Source organism: Myotis yumanensis, unplaced genomic scaffold (genome assembly GCF_028538775.1).
Source record: "Myotis yumanensis isolate MYYU_CA2020_CCGP unplaced genomic scaffold, mMyoYum1.0.hap1 SCAF_8, whole genome shotgun sequence".
Taxonomy (NCBI): Eukaryota; Metazoa; Chordata; class Mammalia; order Chiroptera; family Vespertilionidae; genus Myotis; species Myotis yumanensis.
The window spans coordinates 52,695,850-52,714,549 of record NW_027223759.1 but is presented as its reverse complement, the minus strand read 5'-3'; the positions used below and the strand labels follow the sequence as shown (position 1 = coordinate 52,714,549).

At 36.9% G+C, this 18,700-nt stretch overlaps 1 protein-coding gene across 4 annotated transcripts in view; it reads right to left on the bottom strand.

Annotated features, from left to right (window-relative positions):
* The window catches only part of KCNH7 (potassium voltage-gated channel subfamily H member 7), a 419,704-nt gene that overhangs the window by 7,184 nt on the left and 393,820 nt on the right, over positions 1-18,700 (bottom strand). For all 4 annotated transcript variants that reach the window (XM_070422855.1, XM_070422856.1, XM_070422858.1 and 1 more), the window contains 2 exons: positions 13,611-13,874; positions 8,186-8,354 (listed from right to left, as the gene is read on the bottom strand). In XM_070422855.1, the coding sequence (XP_070278956.1) occupies positions 8,186-8,354; positions 13,611-13,874 (433 nt within the window). The remainder of the gene's footprint in view (positions 1-8,185; positions 8,355-13,610; positions 13,875-18,700) is intronic.

The window sequence follows — 18,700 nt, the reverse complement described above, 5'->3', positions numbered from 1 at the left end:
TTCCCTTATCTGACTCACTCAGAATTAATTTATCTCTCCTCTGAGCCTCCAGAGAAAATTCTGCATTCAGTCTTCATTGTAAATATTTCTGTACAAATTTGTCCTATCACTAAAAGCATTTCATATATAGCAAGGGGCTTACACATGTTTATTACATTGAATTTAAAAGGATTTGGAGATGGAGCATGCAATACAAACTTCATCAATAAAGGAGGATTCAAGCCCCAATAGACAGTCAAAAATTATGGTAATATTTCTGAGTCATGTGAAACCTTTGTCAAACAGCTATGGTCTCAGCAACAAGATCTCTATACCATGGACTCTATCTATTTGACTAGATCCTCAGAGGAAAAATTCTTTTGGAATGTGGACTTTTACTGATTGAAACATGCTGCCATCAACTGGACTCACTTCACCTTCAAATGTGCTTATCAAACAAGTTTTATTTATCCAGGCTTGCTTCAAGAGCCTTACCTCATTGTGTCTAACAATTCTGAGCTATTATGTCATGAACTTTGGCCATTTCCAACCAGTTCCTTACCTTGAAAGGCCCAGACTCTAAAATCCTATCAATATCCTACTTCTAATCCCCTTCTGAGATATCTCTTAGGCTCTGTCAAGACGGTAGTCCCTTCCTGCAGTGATTTTGAATACTTGGTTTTGTTTCATTAACTGGTGATCATCTGATATTTTGGGTAATTCAATGCAATGATTAAATGTTGCCCCACCCCCCTCTGGCCCCATTCATATGTTGAAGCTCCAACCCCCAGTGTGATGGTATTAAGATGTGGTGCCTTTGGAAGGCGATTAGGCCATAAGGGTAGAGTCCTCATGAATGGGATTAACGCTTTTTTAAAAGAGACCCGAAAGAGCTTCTTTCCTTTTTCTAACTGTGAGGACACAGTGAGAAGACAATCATCTGTGAACCAGGAACCTAGCTCTCACCAGATACAGAATCTTCTGGCAACTTGATCTTGGACTTCCCAGCCCCCAGAATTGTGAGAAACAAGTATTTGTTGTATATACTCCACCATTCAATGGTATTTTTGTTATAGCAGCCTGGAAAGACTAAGACATTCAGTGAAGGGGAGCATTAGTGAAGAATTTCTTTATTATGCATGGATTATATTTCCATGTCTTATGTCTAGGGCAGCTGTGGGCAAACTACAGCCTGCGGGCCGGATCCGGCCCGTTTGAAATGAATAAAACTAAAAAAAAAAAAAAAAAAAAAAAAAAGACCGTACCCTTTTATGTAATGATGTTTACTTTGAATTTATATTAGTTCACACAAACACTCCATCCATGCTTTTGTTCCGGCCCTCCGGTCCAGTTTAAGAACCCATTGTGGCCCTCGAGTCAAAAAGTTTGCCCACCCCTGGTCTAGGGTCTACTGGCTTCATTAGAAAAGACTCTTCTATTGAGACGAAATAATCTGTTTTACTCAGGAGGAATAACAACAATTTTTAAAAGTCCAACTTGGCCTTTAAAACAGAAAAGGACAATCCAGTTTTAAAACTTTTTTGGTCAGTGAAGGGTACCAGAATATGCCACCCCAAAATATGCCACTTTGGCACATTGATTATTTTGAGCTGCAGGCATTTGAAAAACAGCAAATGCAGGGAGAGGCTTTCTCTGAACTCCCATGATCTGCCTAAAAGCAGATTCCCCCAAATGAATTAACTTGTCATGAATCCCCTTCCTGGGAATTTTAGCTACCAGAGAAGATTGACTCTTGTCATAGGAGAGGAGACTAGAAGTTCCACACCCAGGCACATTTTGTCACAAGCTAGAGATACCTCCCATCTCTTTTCCTATGGGTCTGTTCATCTTTCCTAAAAAGCATTCACTCTTCTCTAAGAGGCCTACATCCCCCTTCCCCTTGCTCTATTAAAATGGTATTTAATCTTAAATTCTAAGCCACCTTGGAAGTTACTCATTTTTCCTGGATATTTCCCAAATATGCATGAGGTATACATGTTACTAAACATACATTTGTTTCTCCCTTGTTAACTTGTCTTTTTTTTTTTTTTTTTTTTTAATATATTTTATTGATTTTCCACAGAGAGGAAGGGAGAGAGATAGAGAGCTAGAAACATCAATGAGAGAGAGACATCGATCAGCTGCCTCCTGCACATCTCCCACTGGAGATGTGCCCGCAACCCAGGTACATGCCCTTGACCGGAATCGAACCCGGGACCTTTCAGTCCGCAGGCCGACGCTCTATCCACTGAGCCAAACCGGTTTTGGCTAACTTGTCTTTTATTACCAGGAGTCTCAGCCAAGAACTCAGAGGGTAGAGGGAAATTACTTTTCTTTCTCTACATCAGCAAAGCTGTACAGCTGTGTAAAATGAATATTTTCATTCACTTTTTCAAAGACTCACAATGTATCAGGCACTGTGTTAGGGAGGAAGGAGTAGAAAGGACATGATGACGAAAGGAAAGAACTCTGATCTGGGGTGCCTACTGGAGCTGACTACCTAGAATGGAAAAATGAAGGAAGCGCATAAAAAGCCATAACTCTTCCGTGGTCAGCAAACTGCGGCTCGCGAGCCACATGCGGCTCTTTGGCCCCTTGAGTGTGTCTCTTCCTAAGCCTTAGGAGTACCCTAATTAAGTTAATAACAATGTACTTACCTATATAGTTTAAATTTTAAAAATTTGGCTCTCAAAAGAAATTTCAATTGTTGTACTGTTGATATTTGGCTCTGTTGACTAATGAGTTTGCTGACCACTGATCTAGACGAGTCTCAACTGGGCTGACTGGGCACTTGGAGTCTCTGCCACGTACCTGTTCCATGCCAGTAGGCTACCTCAGGAATGTCCTCATGGAGATGACAGAAACACAAGAAAGAGCAAGGCCTCTTGAGTTGTAGACTTAGAAGCACCATACATGCACTTCTGCTTCATTCTATTACCCAAAGCCAGGCACATGGTCAAGTCCAGAGACAGAGGAGAGGACACTTCAAAGTTAAATGCCCAAGGGGGTGGATGCAGAGAGGGTAAAAGATCATTCAACCCATCAACAAGGCCTATCAATTCTACCTTAGAAATACTTTCCACAGCTGTCCAATACTCCTTCTATCTTATTGCTACCACCACTTCAGTTCACCATGATCTCTCTTACCTATCACCACCTGACTGCTCTGTCCAAATCTTTCTTGCCCATTCCTTCTCAGACCATTCTCAATGCAGCAACGAGAATAAACTTAAAAAGAAAACCTGCTCTGACCACTCATTTAATTAAGTCTGCCAAATGGTTTCCTATTGTTCTCAGGATAAAGGTGAAAATCCTGAGTAAGGCCTGAATTGTTTTCAATTTTCAATTGAGTGGTTATTTGAAAGCAAATAGGTGAACCTGGTGAAAGGGAGAAAGAGAGTGAAGAGGAAGTGTGGGAAAGAGAGGCTTTGTAATGACTTCCATGTGAGGACAGCCTGGCACCCCTGTCTCTAACCTCCGCCAACCTCATCTCCTTCCATCCTTTCTTTCCCTTTATGGTTGGAACACATCATAATTCCCCAACTTGTACACTATTTTAAGTCTCTGGGGTGTTACTTGGACTGCTCTGTGTCCAAGTAGAGTTCTTTATCCCTCCTTTTGGTACCGCTTGAAAACCCTCTGCCTTATGCCCTAAAAAAAAAAAGAGAGGGAAAGAACGTAGATTGGTTTGGCTCAGTAGATAGAGTGTCGGCCTGCGGACTGAAGGGTCCCAGGTTCGGTGAGAGAGAGAGAGAGAGAGAGAGAGAGAGAGAGAGAGAGAGAGAGGAGCAGGGAGAGGAGGCAACAGATAAATTGCTCTGGGCTTTCTGCAAGGGGTAGAATCATTACTAAATCTTTACTCTCTAGGCCCTAGTCTAGGGCCTCCCCACTCAAAGTGTGGTCAAAGCTGGGAGCTAGTTAAAATGTGAATCTCTAGAACTACTGACTTAGAATCTGCATTTTAACAGGATCCCCAGGTGTTTTACATGCACATTCAAATTTTGAGAAGCACTGCTTTAGGATCAAGTGTTAATTACTTCCCTATCATCTGAAGGCATAATATATAAGTACATAAGAACATTTCTTATATGAACCTTTACCGCAAATATAGTTTAATTGGCCATTAAAGCAGAAAAGCAGCAGCAGCAAGGACAATTGAAGATAGAACATTTAATTTTGCTTTCATTGCATTATGTACTTAATATGTGCATTTGGATGAGACAAATGGGGGTAGAAATTCACGGTTCTACATTTGAACAGAACGCTGAAGCTAAGTGGGATACACCCAACTCTAGAAAGTGCCCCAGGATTCTCACCTCAAAGTTAAAGACCAAATTGAGTTGCCCTCTGCAAAATTGTTTTTGCCTTCTAGAGTAAAGTGGAGGAAAGAGGTTGTTGGAGATGGCAGTACAGTAAAAATGTAATATTTTGGATTTTATGTTTTAGGTTTCAAAGGGGCTAAGCTGAGTTAGGCAATGAAGTATTTGTGAAAATATTCAGAAATAGAAAGAAGTTGGTCAAAGGAAAAGAAATATGTCTAAGGACATACAGGTGCTGGGAATATGTCAAAACAGATTTAATTGTTCTTTGGCTGTGGAAAAGTTTCTAATAATAACAATAATAGTAGTAGTAGTAGTAATAATAATAATAATAATAATTCTAGTAATTATTCTAGAAAATAACAAATATTATTATGTTTACAGTTGCAAACCAAATGGATCCTAGTATATTACCCTTAAATTTTATACTTTCAGCCCTGAGATTTATTAAAAACAAATGTTTTCAATAATCTTTGACAATGCTAACTGTAATGATTGGTACACATGATAAGGCAACAAAGGTAACCTATCAACTTTATATCTGAAGAAAGGTCAAATCAAGAAACACAATTACATGTAAAGTAGGAGAATAAACTAGACAAACATCAATAATAGAACTGAACATTATTGTAAATCAAATTTTGCCTAAGAGCAAGTACTGCACCTTTTATGTTGTATAACAAATATAGTTTGCACATGTACTGTCTTAGTCTTTACAATGGCATTGCAGATAGAGTCAAAGAAAGAAACTGAAGAGATTTAAATGACTTGACCCAGTCACCCTGTAAGCAGTTAAGTAGAAGAATTATTACTTTAGGATAACTTAATTACAAGTACTTTGCAAATATTGTGCTGATGAACTCACTGCTAGCTCTGTCATTCATCCTTTCATTCACTCACTTTTTTATTTGCTAAACAAATTGAATATATACTTGTCTTGGCAGTAAAGAAATGGGCAGTTATTTTCTATTAGTCACAAGAATAGAAGTTCAAGTTCAGGCCACACACATCAATTCTGTATTATATGGTATATAGTCTTATATATTTTATAGATAAAATATCAAAGTGGCTTGGCATATATAGCAGGGAGAGAAAAAATACAAATGTATTAAGTACCTAAACATGCTTCTCTATCCAATAATAATTATTATGATACGTTCTTATGCTTTAATTAGGAATTACTGACTCTAAGTAAATGATAATCTGTTTTGATTTTCTCAGGTATGTTTCAATTTACAAAACTTTAATTTGACACTTGGGAATGATATATGGACCTCAGCACCAGGCAATTTTAAAATCAATTCAATTTTATGGTAATGTATATGTGTGTGCACACACAATTTAATGCGTTTACTATATTGTTTGAAGCTATTTGATTCTCTCATAAAAATTTTAAAAAGCAATACAAGCAATAAACAGAATGGTTAAAACACATAAGAAATACTAATCAGATAGTAAGTAAGCAAGTAACATATATAGCAGAGGCAAAACTTAGAGGATGTTTTAAGTATAGTTAATGTATAAGTAACAATTAGACATGGGCAGAATTCATAAATGTATTAAATACAGACAGTAGGCAAGTAACCTGTGAGACATGCCAAAAATAGAACAGAAATAGGATGTAGCAAATCAGAGTGTAGCTGATACACAGAAAAAGATGGAAAGAAGAAATTATTTTCATGTCACCTCTGGGCAGACACTTCCACCCCCAAATTTGATCACCCATTGGTGATACAAAGTATAGGTTCATTCTGGCTTCACATATGCTTTGCCTACAAAAGGACTATTAACAGTTTGCTGTTCAGCAGGGTAATTACATGTAAGACACTTAGCCTTATATCCCTGTGATAGAGCAAGCGTGTGCCATTGGCACAGGGGATTTTTTTTTTTTTCTGTGGAACCCTTTGTGCAAACTTCAACTGTGGGTTTAGCAACCACACCATCAGCAGAGAAGGCTGATGCGACAGATGGGAACATTGGGTAAATCAGGATCCAGGTACTGTGCTTGCACTTCATAGAAATATGTTAATTACTGCATCTGGCTCTTCTCATCTCTCATTGTGTTTTAGATTGCTTTAGTAAATCCTGTTGTTATGGACAGTTCAACAGAGATGAGCAGAGCGAGGACGATGGGCCAGGTGCAGAAACTCACCAGGGCAGAAAGCCCCGGATGCCTAGCAAGGAGCAAACATGGAAAACAAGAACCTCGGCCCCAGAATAACCTTTCCTCCCCAGCGTATTGCTGGTCATGCAGTTTGGACCCCCTGACTTTTCAGATAGCTAGTCAGGAGGTTTAGAGTCCAGCATGTTATCTTCCTCCCTTCAGATCATATCTAGGCCTTGGTTGTAGTTCATCTCCAGGCCCAGAAAAGCAGCAAAACCAGACAAGTGATGCCGTGGCTGCCTCAGGACCAGCTATACTGACTAATGACCCCCTGCCTTGGCACCGACCAATCAGTGGAGAGCCTGAAAGAGCACACCTGGAAAGCTGATGAATATTTTACCGAGCCCCTCCCCTGAGGCCTGCCTCCCTTAAGATTTCCACCTGCAAAAGAGAGATACGTATGCTCAGGATGAAGGGCCTGGGGCTTGCTCTCCCCTAGGGGAGCATGACTGTGCCATCCCTTCCCCCTTTTTTCCTCTAAGGCAGGGATGGGGAAACTTTTTTCTGCAAAGAGCCATTTTGATATTTATAACATCAATCCTAGGGCCTAGGCCATACAAAATTATCAACTTAAAAATTAGCCTGCTATATTTGGTCAAACATTTAATGAACTCCCTCCTAATGCCTTGGCAGGGTCAAACCGAATTATTTCACAGGCCTTATACTGCCCGAGGGTGGGACAATCCCCACCCCTGTAACCAGGGGAGCAATGGGCAGTGGTAACTTGTCCTGGTCTAACGCCCTGCACCTGTGTCCAAGGCCCTCTTTCCTCTGACTTCTCAGTGAGCCATAGCAGCCCAGCCTCACCTCTCCTGTAACTTCTTCTATGCCCTTCCTTGTTTCACTGTCCTGAGTATATTTTTGCTGTGGCCAATAAATTCTTACTTTGCTACACTTTATCTTTTGATTGAAATATTTCCTTCAAGATGCCAAGAAACAAGGTCTCCTCATCTCCCTGCTAACACTGTGTTTGACTCATGAAGTTTTCCATTTGTGACCCCTAGAATACTTTGCCTGGTGATGTACCTGGGGTCTACCTTTACATCAGTATAAAGTCCCACATGAACTACAGCTAGAGTAGCTATATCATACTCATTCATTCATTTTTTTTCTGAGTCTTATTGAGAAGTTTAATTTTAAAAAATCAATTTAGATTTGTGTTAAAGAGTTCCATCCTTCCCAAAACCTAAGTTAAATCCTCATTTTAAAAAAGTATAGATCAAAGATTGAAGAAAAAAATGGAGAGGATATGTGCTTCAACTCTGTGAGATTTTCAATTCAATCACATTTTTAACAAGTTGACTAAATAACTAAATGTTTAAAGAATTTTGTTGATGCTTTTTAAAAAATGTCATAACACATAACTAAGTTACCAGAAACAACCAAAAAGTATAAAAGAAGGATTAAAAGAGGAAGGGTATTTGTCAATAAGCTAGCTAAATATAAAACATTTCCTTAGGCAGTTGGCATGGGTGATATACTAGTTTTATGGCAAGTAACGAAAAAGTAGGATTTATGCTGCCCAAAGTTTGGAGTGTTCTAAATAAATGTTCTTTGAAACACAGATGAATAATTCTGTCAACTTCTAGTCTTATTTTAAAATCAGTAAGTGTAGAAGAAAAATATGAGATTGTGGCACAAGGAATTTGCTACTTACAAGGAGTAAAGCTAGACCCAACTAAGGGCTTGGTTTATATCCCCTCTGCCCTGACATTGCTTATACCTGTTGAGTTGTTCTTGAAGCAAATCCAACCTTTGCTCCACTTCCCCACAAGTGAGGTCACTTTCGGTTTCAGAGATCCCCCAGGCAGTTTGCTGAGGCGCTGAGTGACTAGACTCATCGGCCTGAGTCCGGGCGTTTTCTTGCTCCCAGCTTCTTGTGTCAGAGATATCTGTGGGAAATAGCAAGATGGATGTCAACTTCTTTGTGTGCCCACTTGCATTGGTAATACAGACACTCACAATACAAGCAAGAAGGAATCTTAAAGTTTAACCCAAAGACAAAGACCCAGAGTGACTCAGGGACCTCTCCAGGGACCACAACCAATTGCTAGCTCACCCTGACCCTGCTTGCCACCCCTCTCAACCATTTCCAGATGATTAAAAACAGGTAGCCAGTTTTGAATCTTAAATACAACTTTGTCTTCTGTTTGTGCTAAGAGTAAACATGGATGGCAACCCAAAGCTGACTAGAGAACAGTGATTTTGCGATTTTATGTTGGGAAAAAACAGCACCATTTGTTTGTAATGCTTCACACCTGGGTTTAAGATTCTAGGGCTCTTTCCCACAGGGCAGTTTGCATACTTCATGATTCAGAGTGGGCCCAAGAGAGGAGCCATCGGCAAGAGCTGATATTGAGGGGGATTCCTTTAGGCCGACCCAACTCAAGGTCCAGCCAAGAAACAATGAGCCATAAATGATGGGGACATTAAGTAAAGGCCCTCTAGTCCCACGATACTCTTTTAAGTCTCTGTTTCTCGTGGCTCCTTCTGCACTGGCCTTTAATAGTCACATCAACTTCCAATAGGTTTTCTGTGTCTCTTGTATTTAGGATATTTTTATGTTACTAAACTTGAGCACATATGGCCAATCTGTTCATGTCCTCTTTTCAAATGCTCTGTGTGTCTGTTATGTGCCATTCTGCTGAATGCGGAGGAATTAAAGACAAAGAAGACACAGGCCCTGATCCTGAGAAATTCAGTTTATCAAAGTTTTGAGCATTTTTCATACAGAGATTTGTTTTCTGAGCTTCTTTTAATTTACTGTTTCTCCTACAATCTGTATTTGCGAGTTGTCAATATCTAAGAACAAATATAATATCTTCCCCCCCTTTTTTTTTTGCTTTTGATGACTTTTGCAATGCTTTCTTACCCTCTACATTTTACATCTCTTAGAGAAGGCTTAAAATGATTAAAAAGTTAGAAAACAGCCCAGCTGGTTTGGTTCAGTGGATAGAGCGTCAGCCTTCGGACTGAAGGGTCCCAGGTTAAATTCCAGTCTGGGGCACATGCTCGGGTTGCAGGCTCGATCCCTAGTAGGGGGTGTGCAGGAGGCAGCCGATCAATGATTCCCTCTCATCATTGATTTTTCTATCTCTTTCTCCCTTACTATCTGAAATCAATAAATATATTTTTAAAAAAGTAGAAAATAAAACTCATGAAAAAATACTAGTGGAATTGGGAGTTTATTTTTCAGGTAAAGAAAGGGCAACATTTCTTCCTCACTGGGAGAACTGGTAGGAGGAAAGATGATCTAAAGAGGGTTTTCATTATCACATTGCAACAGATTTGAATTAGAGGTAGTAATTTTGGCTTTGTAGACTTTTTTTGACAGGGAACTTTGATTAAACTCTGCATAAGTTATGTCAAGTTAAGGAATTTATATCCTTGGCTGATTAAAAAATAGATGAAAAGTAACTGATTTGGTGAGGATTAGCTATAATTTTAGAAATAGGGAACAGAATGTGTAGGACTTCTCAAAATCCCTTCCTTTGCTACAGTTTCTCCAAAGTACAGTCAGATAGCTCAAAAGCATGCCCTTTCTCCAAGTCACAGACAAAATTCCTATATTCGTTTTTTCATGGTTTTTCTATCACTATCCTTTTATTACTGAATACACAGAACTTTCTCTAATAAAGTGTCTACAATTTCCTACAATTTCTGCTTCAATTGGCTGAAGCTATAACAAAGGGATTAGCATAGGCAAAGACAGCAGTGGAAAAATCTCAGGTTAGGGTTGCCTGTTCTATTGAAATAGCTAGCAGACATCAAAGAGCATGCTGTGAATTCCAGAATGGTTTTTCATGATTAAAGCTTCCTTAGCCTATGGGATCCTGGTGTTTTTTTTTTTTTTTTTTTTTAAAAGCAACAGTATATAATTTACTAAACTCCACAAAATGAAAATAAGCATAAAATATAAAATTCCTGCCCAGCTGGTGTGGCTCAGTGGTTGAGTGTCAACCTATGAACCAGGAGGTCATGGTTTGATTCCTGGTCAGAGCACATGCATGGATTGTGGGCTAGATCCCCAATAGGGGGTGTGCAGAAGGCAGCCGATCAATGATTTTCTCTCATCATTGCTGTTTCTATCTCTCTCCCTTTCCCTTCCTTTCTGAAATCAATAAAAAAAAATTTTAAAAATACAAAATACCTGGAGTTTTAACTGATATATCAGCATATTTTCAGTGAAAAGTATGACTTATTATTCACAGGCATGTCACATTTTAAATAAAAAACAAAGCTCTAATGTCCAATGGACTAGGGTTTCAATTTTGGAGCAGCAATGCCAAACAAACATTCAGAACACACATATTAATGGTCTGGAGATGTCAATATTTGTCCCTGTCTAGCTGCCTGCTAGCTGATTAATGTAGGAATTTTTTTAAAAATATATTTTATTGATTTTTTACAGAGAGGAAGGGAGAGAGATAGAGAGTTAGAAACATCGATGAGGGAGAAACATCGATCAGCTGCCTCCTGCACATTTCCCACTGGAGATGTGCCCGCAACCCAGGTACATGCCCTTGACCGGAATCGAACCCGGTACCCCTCAGTCTGCAGGCTGACGCTCTATCCACTGAGCCAAACCTGTTTCGGCTAATGTAGGAATTTAAAAAAAAAGATAATAAGAACTGGTAGAATGAAGTTACATATTTTGCTCAAAAGTTTTGTGCTGAGAAAGTGTACAGAATTTCTGCTTATGCTTAACAGGTCTCTCATTTTTAAATCATATATAATAAATTGATATTTAAAGAACAACGGTGGATCACATGGAATAAATGATGCAGGCTTATGTTTTTCTTCAACGCTCAAAGAAAAAAAAACTGATCATGTTCACTTAGAAGACACGAATAAAATGTAAACTTAAATAGAGGCTTCCTTAACTATAATGTACTCTTTTATTAAAATCTAGATATGTATGGTGTGCCTGTTTTAGCAGCAATATGAAAAAAAAAGTTCAAGAGGGAAATCCTGCTTAGGGTCTTAATAAAAACGAACATCTTTCTAAATATAGCTCAAAAAAATCTGCACTCGGTTGCCTTGGAAAATGTTGCTATAGTTGCAAGACACATTCCTGGAAATGGATAAACAGAAAGTAAACTTTCACTTTTCTCTGGATACACAATTTTCCTAGAGTCAACTTTTGACCTCAATCTAAGTACGATCAGAGTCTGTTTCTTTTTCTGCTTGTTTGTTTCTTTTTAGTTTTGCCTGAAAGGTGTTTTGCAGAACAAATGCCAGGAATGTGAGTGAGGAAAATTTCCTACTAATGAAAAATCTAAAAATTGTAGGGGGTTAGTGATTCAAATTGCAGCAGTTACAGGTGCATCATACATGTTATTCAAATTCTCAAACATCCCTCATTACTTCACCTTAAATAATCATTAGGGAATGAAATTTGCAGTGGTTTAATAATTCTTCATTTGTTAATTAGATTAATTAACCAGGTTAACTGTGTGTCACATTGATATTTAGCTATGCATTTTCAAAGTAGTTATTTACTATTTGGATAAAGATTGCATTATAAATTTTTGAAAATTAAAAATTTACAGATATTAAAATTATTTGTTGGAATACTATTTTATTGTGCATGTAGAATAATTAAAAATAATTGGAAGAAGTGGCAAAGAAAAACATAAGATGAAGGGCATGAAAATTCAGTCAGCAGAGGTATTATAAAGTTGAATAAAATCCCAAAAATATATCTTCAATAACCTGTCACTTGAGGCTCAAAATCCAGTGGTAAAACTCAAAACATAGTTTAAAAAAAAAGTCAGGCCCACATTAGGCTGACTTTTGGAGATAGTAGAGATGGTTCATCAAGCTCTTCAGAACTTTTGACTTCCACAATACAACCTTTTCCTCTTTTTAGCACTTCCCAAAATTCATTTTCATAAATAACTAAAATGGGGCATTTGGTAATGACATCTAATATTCCATTCTTCCACTGTGATAAATGAGGTACTATTTTCACCCACTTCATCAAGATTTTAGATTGTCCAGAGAACATATTCTTAGCTTACTTCAATGTGGGGTCATGGCAAAAACTGATTTGATAAGATAGGGAAAGTAGCTGTGGAAAAATGTAATAAGACTTTTGTTGTCAAATATAGTCATTGCAAATAATGGTGACATGGATAGATAATATTTACTGTGTCCCATAATTTTGCTATCCTGCTAGTCTGAGAACATCCCATTTTTACTTTATTTCTGTTATATTCTTTTGACTTTTTTCTATGCCTTTGATTTTTTTTTATATATTCAGGGATATATTCAATGATTAAAGGGTTAGAAAAATAAAACCTGTGAGAAAATACTAAACCTAATTGGGGACTGTATTTCAGAATAGATAATTTATGCTTGTTATCTTGTTAACAATAACAATTGATTAGTTATTTAGAAAATATTATTCCTACCTTAAGGATGTGCAAACTGAGTCTTAGTGGGGTCTGTCAGTCACTTTTCCTAAGTCTTAATGGGAGCAAGTGACAGAGTTATAAATGGAACCCAAGTAATCTGAGCCACACCTATTCTCGCACCCACTTAATAGATAAATCTAACAAGATCTATAGATATAGCTCTGGTTATTCTAAGCTAATTGTTCTTCCAAGTGATAGTTCTCAAGTTTTTCTGAATTTTCCATCCTTTAGCATCAAATTTACATTCATTATTACCCTTCTTATGCATATTTTCTGCAGCACAACCCATATATTTGGGTGTTTATTTTGGTGAAGATGTTAAATAAATGTATTCAAATTAGTTGGATCAAGAGCATACTTTATTTAGAGGTATTTCCACTAATTTTCTCATAATTCCCAGTAAAAAGAATCTTTGAGCACTTGTTGTAGTGTTATTGCATTGGCCTTTCATGCTATAAGCCATCAGGGTTCTCCATGTCATTACATTAAGTGTGACTGGTGATAAAAAACAAAACAAACAAAAAAACCTCTCATGTTTGGGAATAATTACCACTATTCCAGAATGGTACAAATGATTTGTAGATGATCTGAGATTTGAACTCTTTGCAAATATTTTATGAAATCGCAAAAGATTAGAGTAACATGTGTTAGTGCAGTTATTTGTGAAAAGTCGCCATTTTATGATGAGCACCAAAGAGAGACAATCTGATTCTGGAGAAACTCGATTACCTTTGCAAGAGTGACTTCTTTTATCTATGTGAATTCTTCCTGATGTGGACACTACTTCTTTAAAATTGAGTCCAGTTGCTTTCCCTACGCCTGGTGGGGAATCTACTATTCCTGAGAAGAGAGGCTTTTGTTCATCGTCAATGGAGGAGATGAAAGATGAAGATCTGCTTTTTTTCTCTTCCGTGTGTTTTTTTGAACTCTGATAATTTCTTATGGTGTCTCCAGAATCTTCAGCATCGTTTGTACTGTTTCCTTTCCCAAAATCTATCAAGGAAAGTTATTTTATAGAAGATAATTAAATATGACACTCGATGAATATTACACTACTTATACACTAACGACCTCCTTTTTATTAGTGATGTTCTTTGAATAACTTAATTTCTATAAAATCACCAGAAAAGTTGTTCTTTCTCTTTTTTTTCTGTTAAAAATGTAGCTAATTACATAGACTTTTTCTTAATTTTGGGAATATTAGATTATCCTAATGAAATACATGATTCATTTTAAAATTAAAAGATTATCTGGAAAGTAATAATATTTTATTTCAGGGAAAAATAACACTGTAAGATAACTTGCAGGCTTATGCCTGCTCAACAGTTACTTGTATTCTTGAAATCTGGTGCATTATCTCTTAAGGAAATAAAAAGGGAGGAGAAATGTGTCCCAATTCTAAAATATCAGCACTAGGCAGCTTGTTGTTTGTTTTTAAATTTCACGCCCTGGCATCTGTAGAGACCTTCATACATTGCAAAAGTGTCAACTGGAAGCTCCTTGTGCTAAAGGCTGGCAGCTGAATTTCAACTGCAGACTTCAATGTAATGGCCTTGGAATTCTGGAGTTTGTTTGTGTAGCATGTTGCAAAGAACATAAAGCTAAATACAGTAATTAAGGTGGGTTTACCAATTACATTATAGCCAGTAGTGCCTATTAACTGTTTTATGCAGAAATATCAGGATAATTTCAGCCCTTAAGTTTGTGTTAGAATGTACGTCAGCAAGAACACTCAAAGAGACAAATACCAGAGGTTGTTTCCATTAGTTTCCTGGGGAGACAGTATAATTCTCCATCTGGTTACTGCTAATAACTAACCAACATACTATATCACTTTCTAGAGAAATGGTTGAGACAGTGTCTCCATCTACGCTCCGACTGGTTGTGCTTGCTTTGATTGTTAAAGAAGGCAAAAAAGAAACCTGATTTAAGGCCACTCCAGAGACACTTCCAATTGTTTTTTAAAATTCCCATACGAAGTAGAAATTAGAGATTTTTTCTTTATTTAAAAAATCATAATTTAAAATATGAGAAGCCAGAAAGCAACTCAGTGTAAAAATGGATAGAGTTAAAAAGTCAGCCTCATGTAAACTTGTTATTAAGGAGTCAGTGTTCTGTCAATTAAAGTTAATATAACAAAAGGGGATAGCTCAATTTATTGTCCTTAAGAATTCACACTTGCTCAGTGACTTCATTTTTGCTGAGAAGACCACAGACCTTTCCGAGCTCAAGCACTGCAGACATCGTTGATCACTCAGTGTCACTTATGTTTCTCTATTCAACCACTAATCTAATTGTTGTAAGTATTTCGATCAGCTCTTCCTGCACAAACCCTCTTTCCTCCAGAGTCACTGACACAGCCTCTTCAAGCTTCTGAACTTCATTCTTGTCATTTCTTTCTGTTTACTTTGATTAACTTCTCCCCTTCTGAAAATTGGATCAACATTCCCCACTTTATGAATATATAATTTTGTTCCTCAAGAAATAATAGTTTCCAATATTAGGTTGATAGATGTTTTTTTTTGTTTTTTGTTTTTTTTGTTTTTTTTTTAAGAAAGAAAAGCTTCACTTTTCTAAATTATCCTCATATCTGCCAAGTGAATTTCATCAGTTTGCTGCTGCTAAGTAAACCTTTGTGCAGTTTGACCACCAGGGGCGTTTGAATTAGCTTTTATTTTAAACACCTTCAGGGTATCTTTTCTGGCAGAATCAAATGCAAACTGATTTAACCATTCATTCATTTGGCTCTAAGTATGAAAATGCTAACATTAATATTTGTGTTGAATGTAGCTTAAAAATATTGAATCACTTTGTCTCTTTGGCTTGAGAGGCCTTGGAAGGCCTCTGTAGATTTTTAAATCCTCACACATCACCAGTAAAATGTCCTTGTTGGACTTGCTACATGAACCTCAGTCTTTATTTACTAATTTATGGTCTAATTTTGTATGCTTAGGGACAAAGTCATCAGTTAACATATACTGTTAAATTGAATTGTAGGTTGCTGCTTTCCACTCAGGATAAGTATTCACAAAATGTGGTGAGTGAAGGATTATTATTTAGTTCTAAAGTGAAATGGAGATTACTTCATGTTCTTGGTATCTAAATCCTTTAGCAAAAATTCCATGTAAAAGCAGGATCATGAAAGAAGAAGAAATCGTTTGATATCTTTGAATTGTTCTACTGCTTAAGGAGAATTCCTCCACCTTTATTTCCATGTTCCTTGCCACCTGACAGTCAGCCAGCTGCCTCCCGGAAAGCAGGCCATCTGAATGGTTTCTTTGATGCAGCTTGTCTGCAACAACAATTTTCTATTCCCTACTAAATAAATCACAGCTTCATCTTCTATCATCTGCAATGAAAGTGGAAATGACACTCTATTTGTGGGTTAAAAATAGAAACTGCTCAGGCTGAGGCTGGAGGTTGGCTGATGGAATACATGAAATTGGGCTGAAATGCATTCTAATGAGCTTCCAGGTACCTCTAGATTTTGATGGCCTGTTTCATTTCTGCCTTTTCTTAGTTAAAGTGGATTATTCGATGGCTACTAAATAGTATTAGGCACTGCTTTTTTCTTAATGCTATTTTTATTCTACTTAGTGATATTGTTCTGAGGGCATCGATCTGAAAGTGTTTAACATTCTCCTCTTTGCAAGCAGTGAGATTGTCTAATCACTATTTACCATCATTTTGCAAATAAAATTTTTTGCCTGTTTAGTTAAGCCTTAAAGTTGCTTTCTGATTTAGACAACTGAAAACTATTTTTAAAATCTTTTCTTTCTGCAGGCTGGCAGTTCATCTTTCTTTTCCTCATAGGACACAATTCTAAAGCATTTTGTGATTGGTCCTGCGGTGTCTCTCTGTGTTCAGAATGACTTGAACAGCACAGAAAAAGAGTGTCCAGATGGAGTCTTTCTCTCAGATTAATTACCATTTTATTTGTCAGACCCAACAGGTAGATCAACTTCTGGACAAAGGGAGACATTTAATGTACTCTCTCAGCATCTGAATGTTAGATTTCTTACTGGTAGCAATTTTTCAAAAAGCTGAGCATTTCCAGGAAGATGCATTTTAAAAATTGATTTCATTGGAAAATTGACCTCTAAAATATATTGTTTCCTTAGATTTCAAGTACCTTAGTTTCTCTCTAGTTTCAAAGAATGAAGACTAGTATTTTTCTGTATAAATAAAAAAAAATGAAAAATTTAAAACTATCTTAAAAATTGAAATAAAGAAACACTTACATACTAGTATTGCTGAAATGGATGAGAGATAGTCACTATTTGTTATTAGAGAAGATATTCCAGAGAGGCCAAAGTATAATACCAATATATTTAAACACTTAATTTAATAAAATTATAATTATACTTATGCCTGTTCTCCAAAATTAAGTGTAACAATGTATATATTTATTCCTTACTTCAATAACTTTCATAGAAGTTATTTTATTTTGGAGAAACACTTTCAAAGCTTACTGACTTTTGGATGACCCTGTGAAATCATTAATCATTAAGCCACTATTACAAAGAGAGGAAGTTTATTGCTAAATAAATAAAGTGCCAGGTGTGATGAGCTCAATATATTTCCACTCTCATATTTTGGGACATTACATGTCTTCAGTTGAAATATATAGAAGTGCCTGCCAATTTTAATAAAAATTATATGGGTAGGAAAATGAGAAAACTGCAGCCTTTCTTCCCTCCTCTTATGATGTGTAAATAATATATCTTAAAATGGGTTCCTGTTTTCAAGGTGATGTGTGGTACCATCTAAGTCCAATGGAAAGAGGATGATGAACATTTTGTTTTACTTTAATTTCCACTCCTTTGGTTGGCATGGACACATCATTAATAGTATTTTGATTATTTCCCCCTGTTTCTTGGATCTGTTACATTGCTGTTCTCATTGGCTTATTCTCTGACAAATGGTTATTGATTTCCTAAATCAATCATTAGTAACAACTTTGACACTAAATTTTCTGTCCCTGGAAAGAATTGAGCAGACTATTTCAAATATTTGGTCACAAAAACGCTATTGGTAGAAATGTGTGTGTGTGTGTGTGTGTGTGTGTGTGTGTGTGTGTGTTTGTAGCTCATGTGCCATTATACAGGGTGGAGCATACATTCTGTTGTATTAATATATTATCTATGTTATAAAATATGAAAATTATAAAAATTTAAAAGTAATATTCCCCATAACCCAATGGGTCATAATGGTACACTCTGAGGTACGCATAATCTGATCTAACTTTGTAGACTCCTTAGAGAATATTTTCAACATGTTCTTACTGGCTATACCTCATTTACTTCTATTCTACCCAATCATATTATCAATGCTCATGTTCACTCAATAGGTCATTGAAGATTTATTTTTATTCTTCATTATCTGTAACAATAGCTTTTTATTTCTATCTCAAGAACTATAACACCTCCTGGTACAATGACCCTAGTCAAATTAGGAAGGTCCTGGGTACCTCTTTGCCAGAATTTTAGGAAGGAAAGAGAGAACTACTAGATGATACCTTCAAAAAATACAAGGTGTCCGCCCTGGCCAGGTGGCACAGTTGGTTGGAGTGTCCTCCTGTACACCAAAATTTTGCACATTCAATTGCTGGTCAGGGCATGAATGGGTGGCAACTGATTGATGTTTCTCACAGCAATGTTTCTCTCTATATCATTCTCTCTGTCTCCCTCTCCCTTCTTCTCTGAAATCAATAAAAATATATTTTAAAAATACGTATTTTCAGATGAAGATTAAAAGAAATACAAGAGGTCCTCCTCAAATTGAGAACTGAACTGATGTCTCTTTCCTGTCAGGAAATG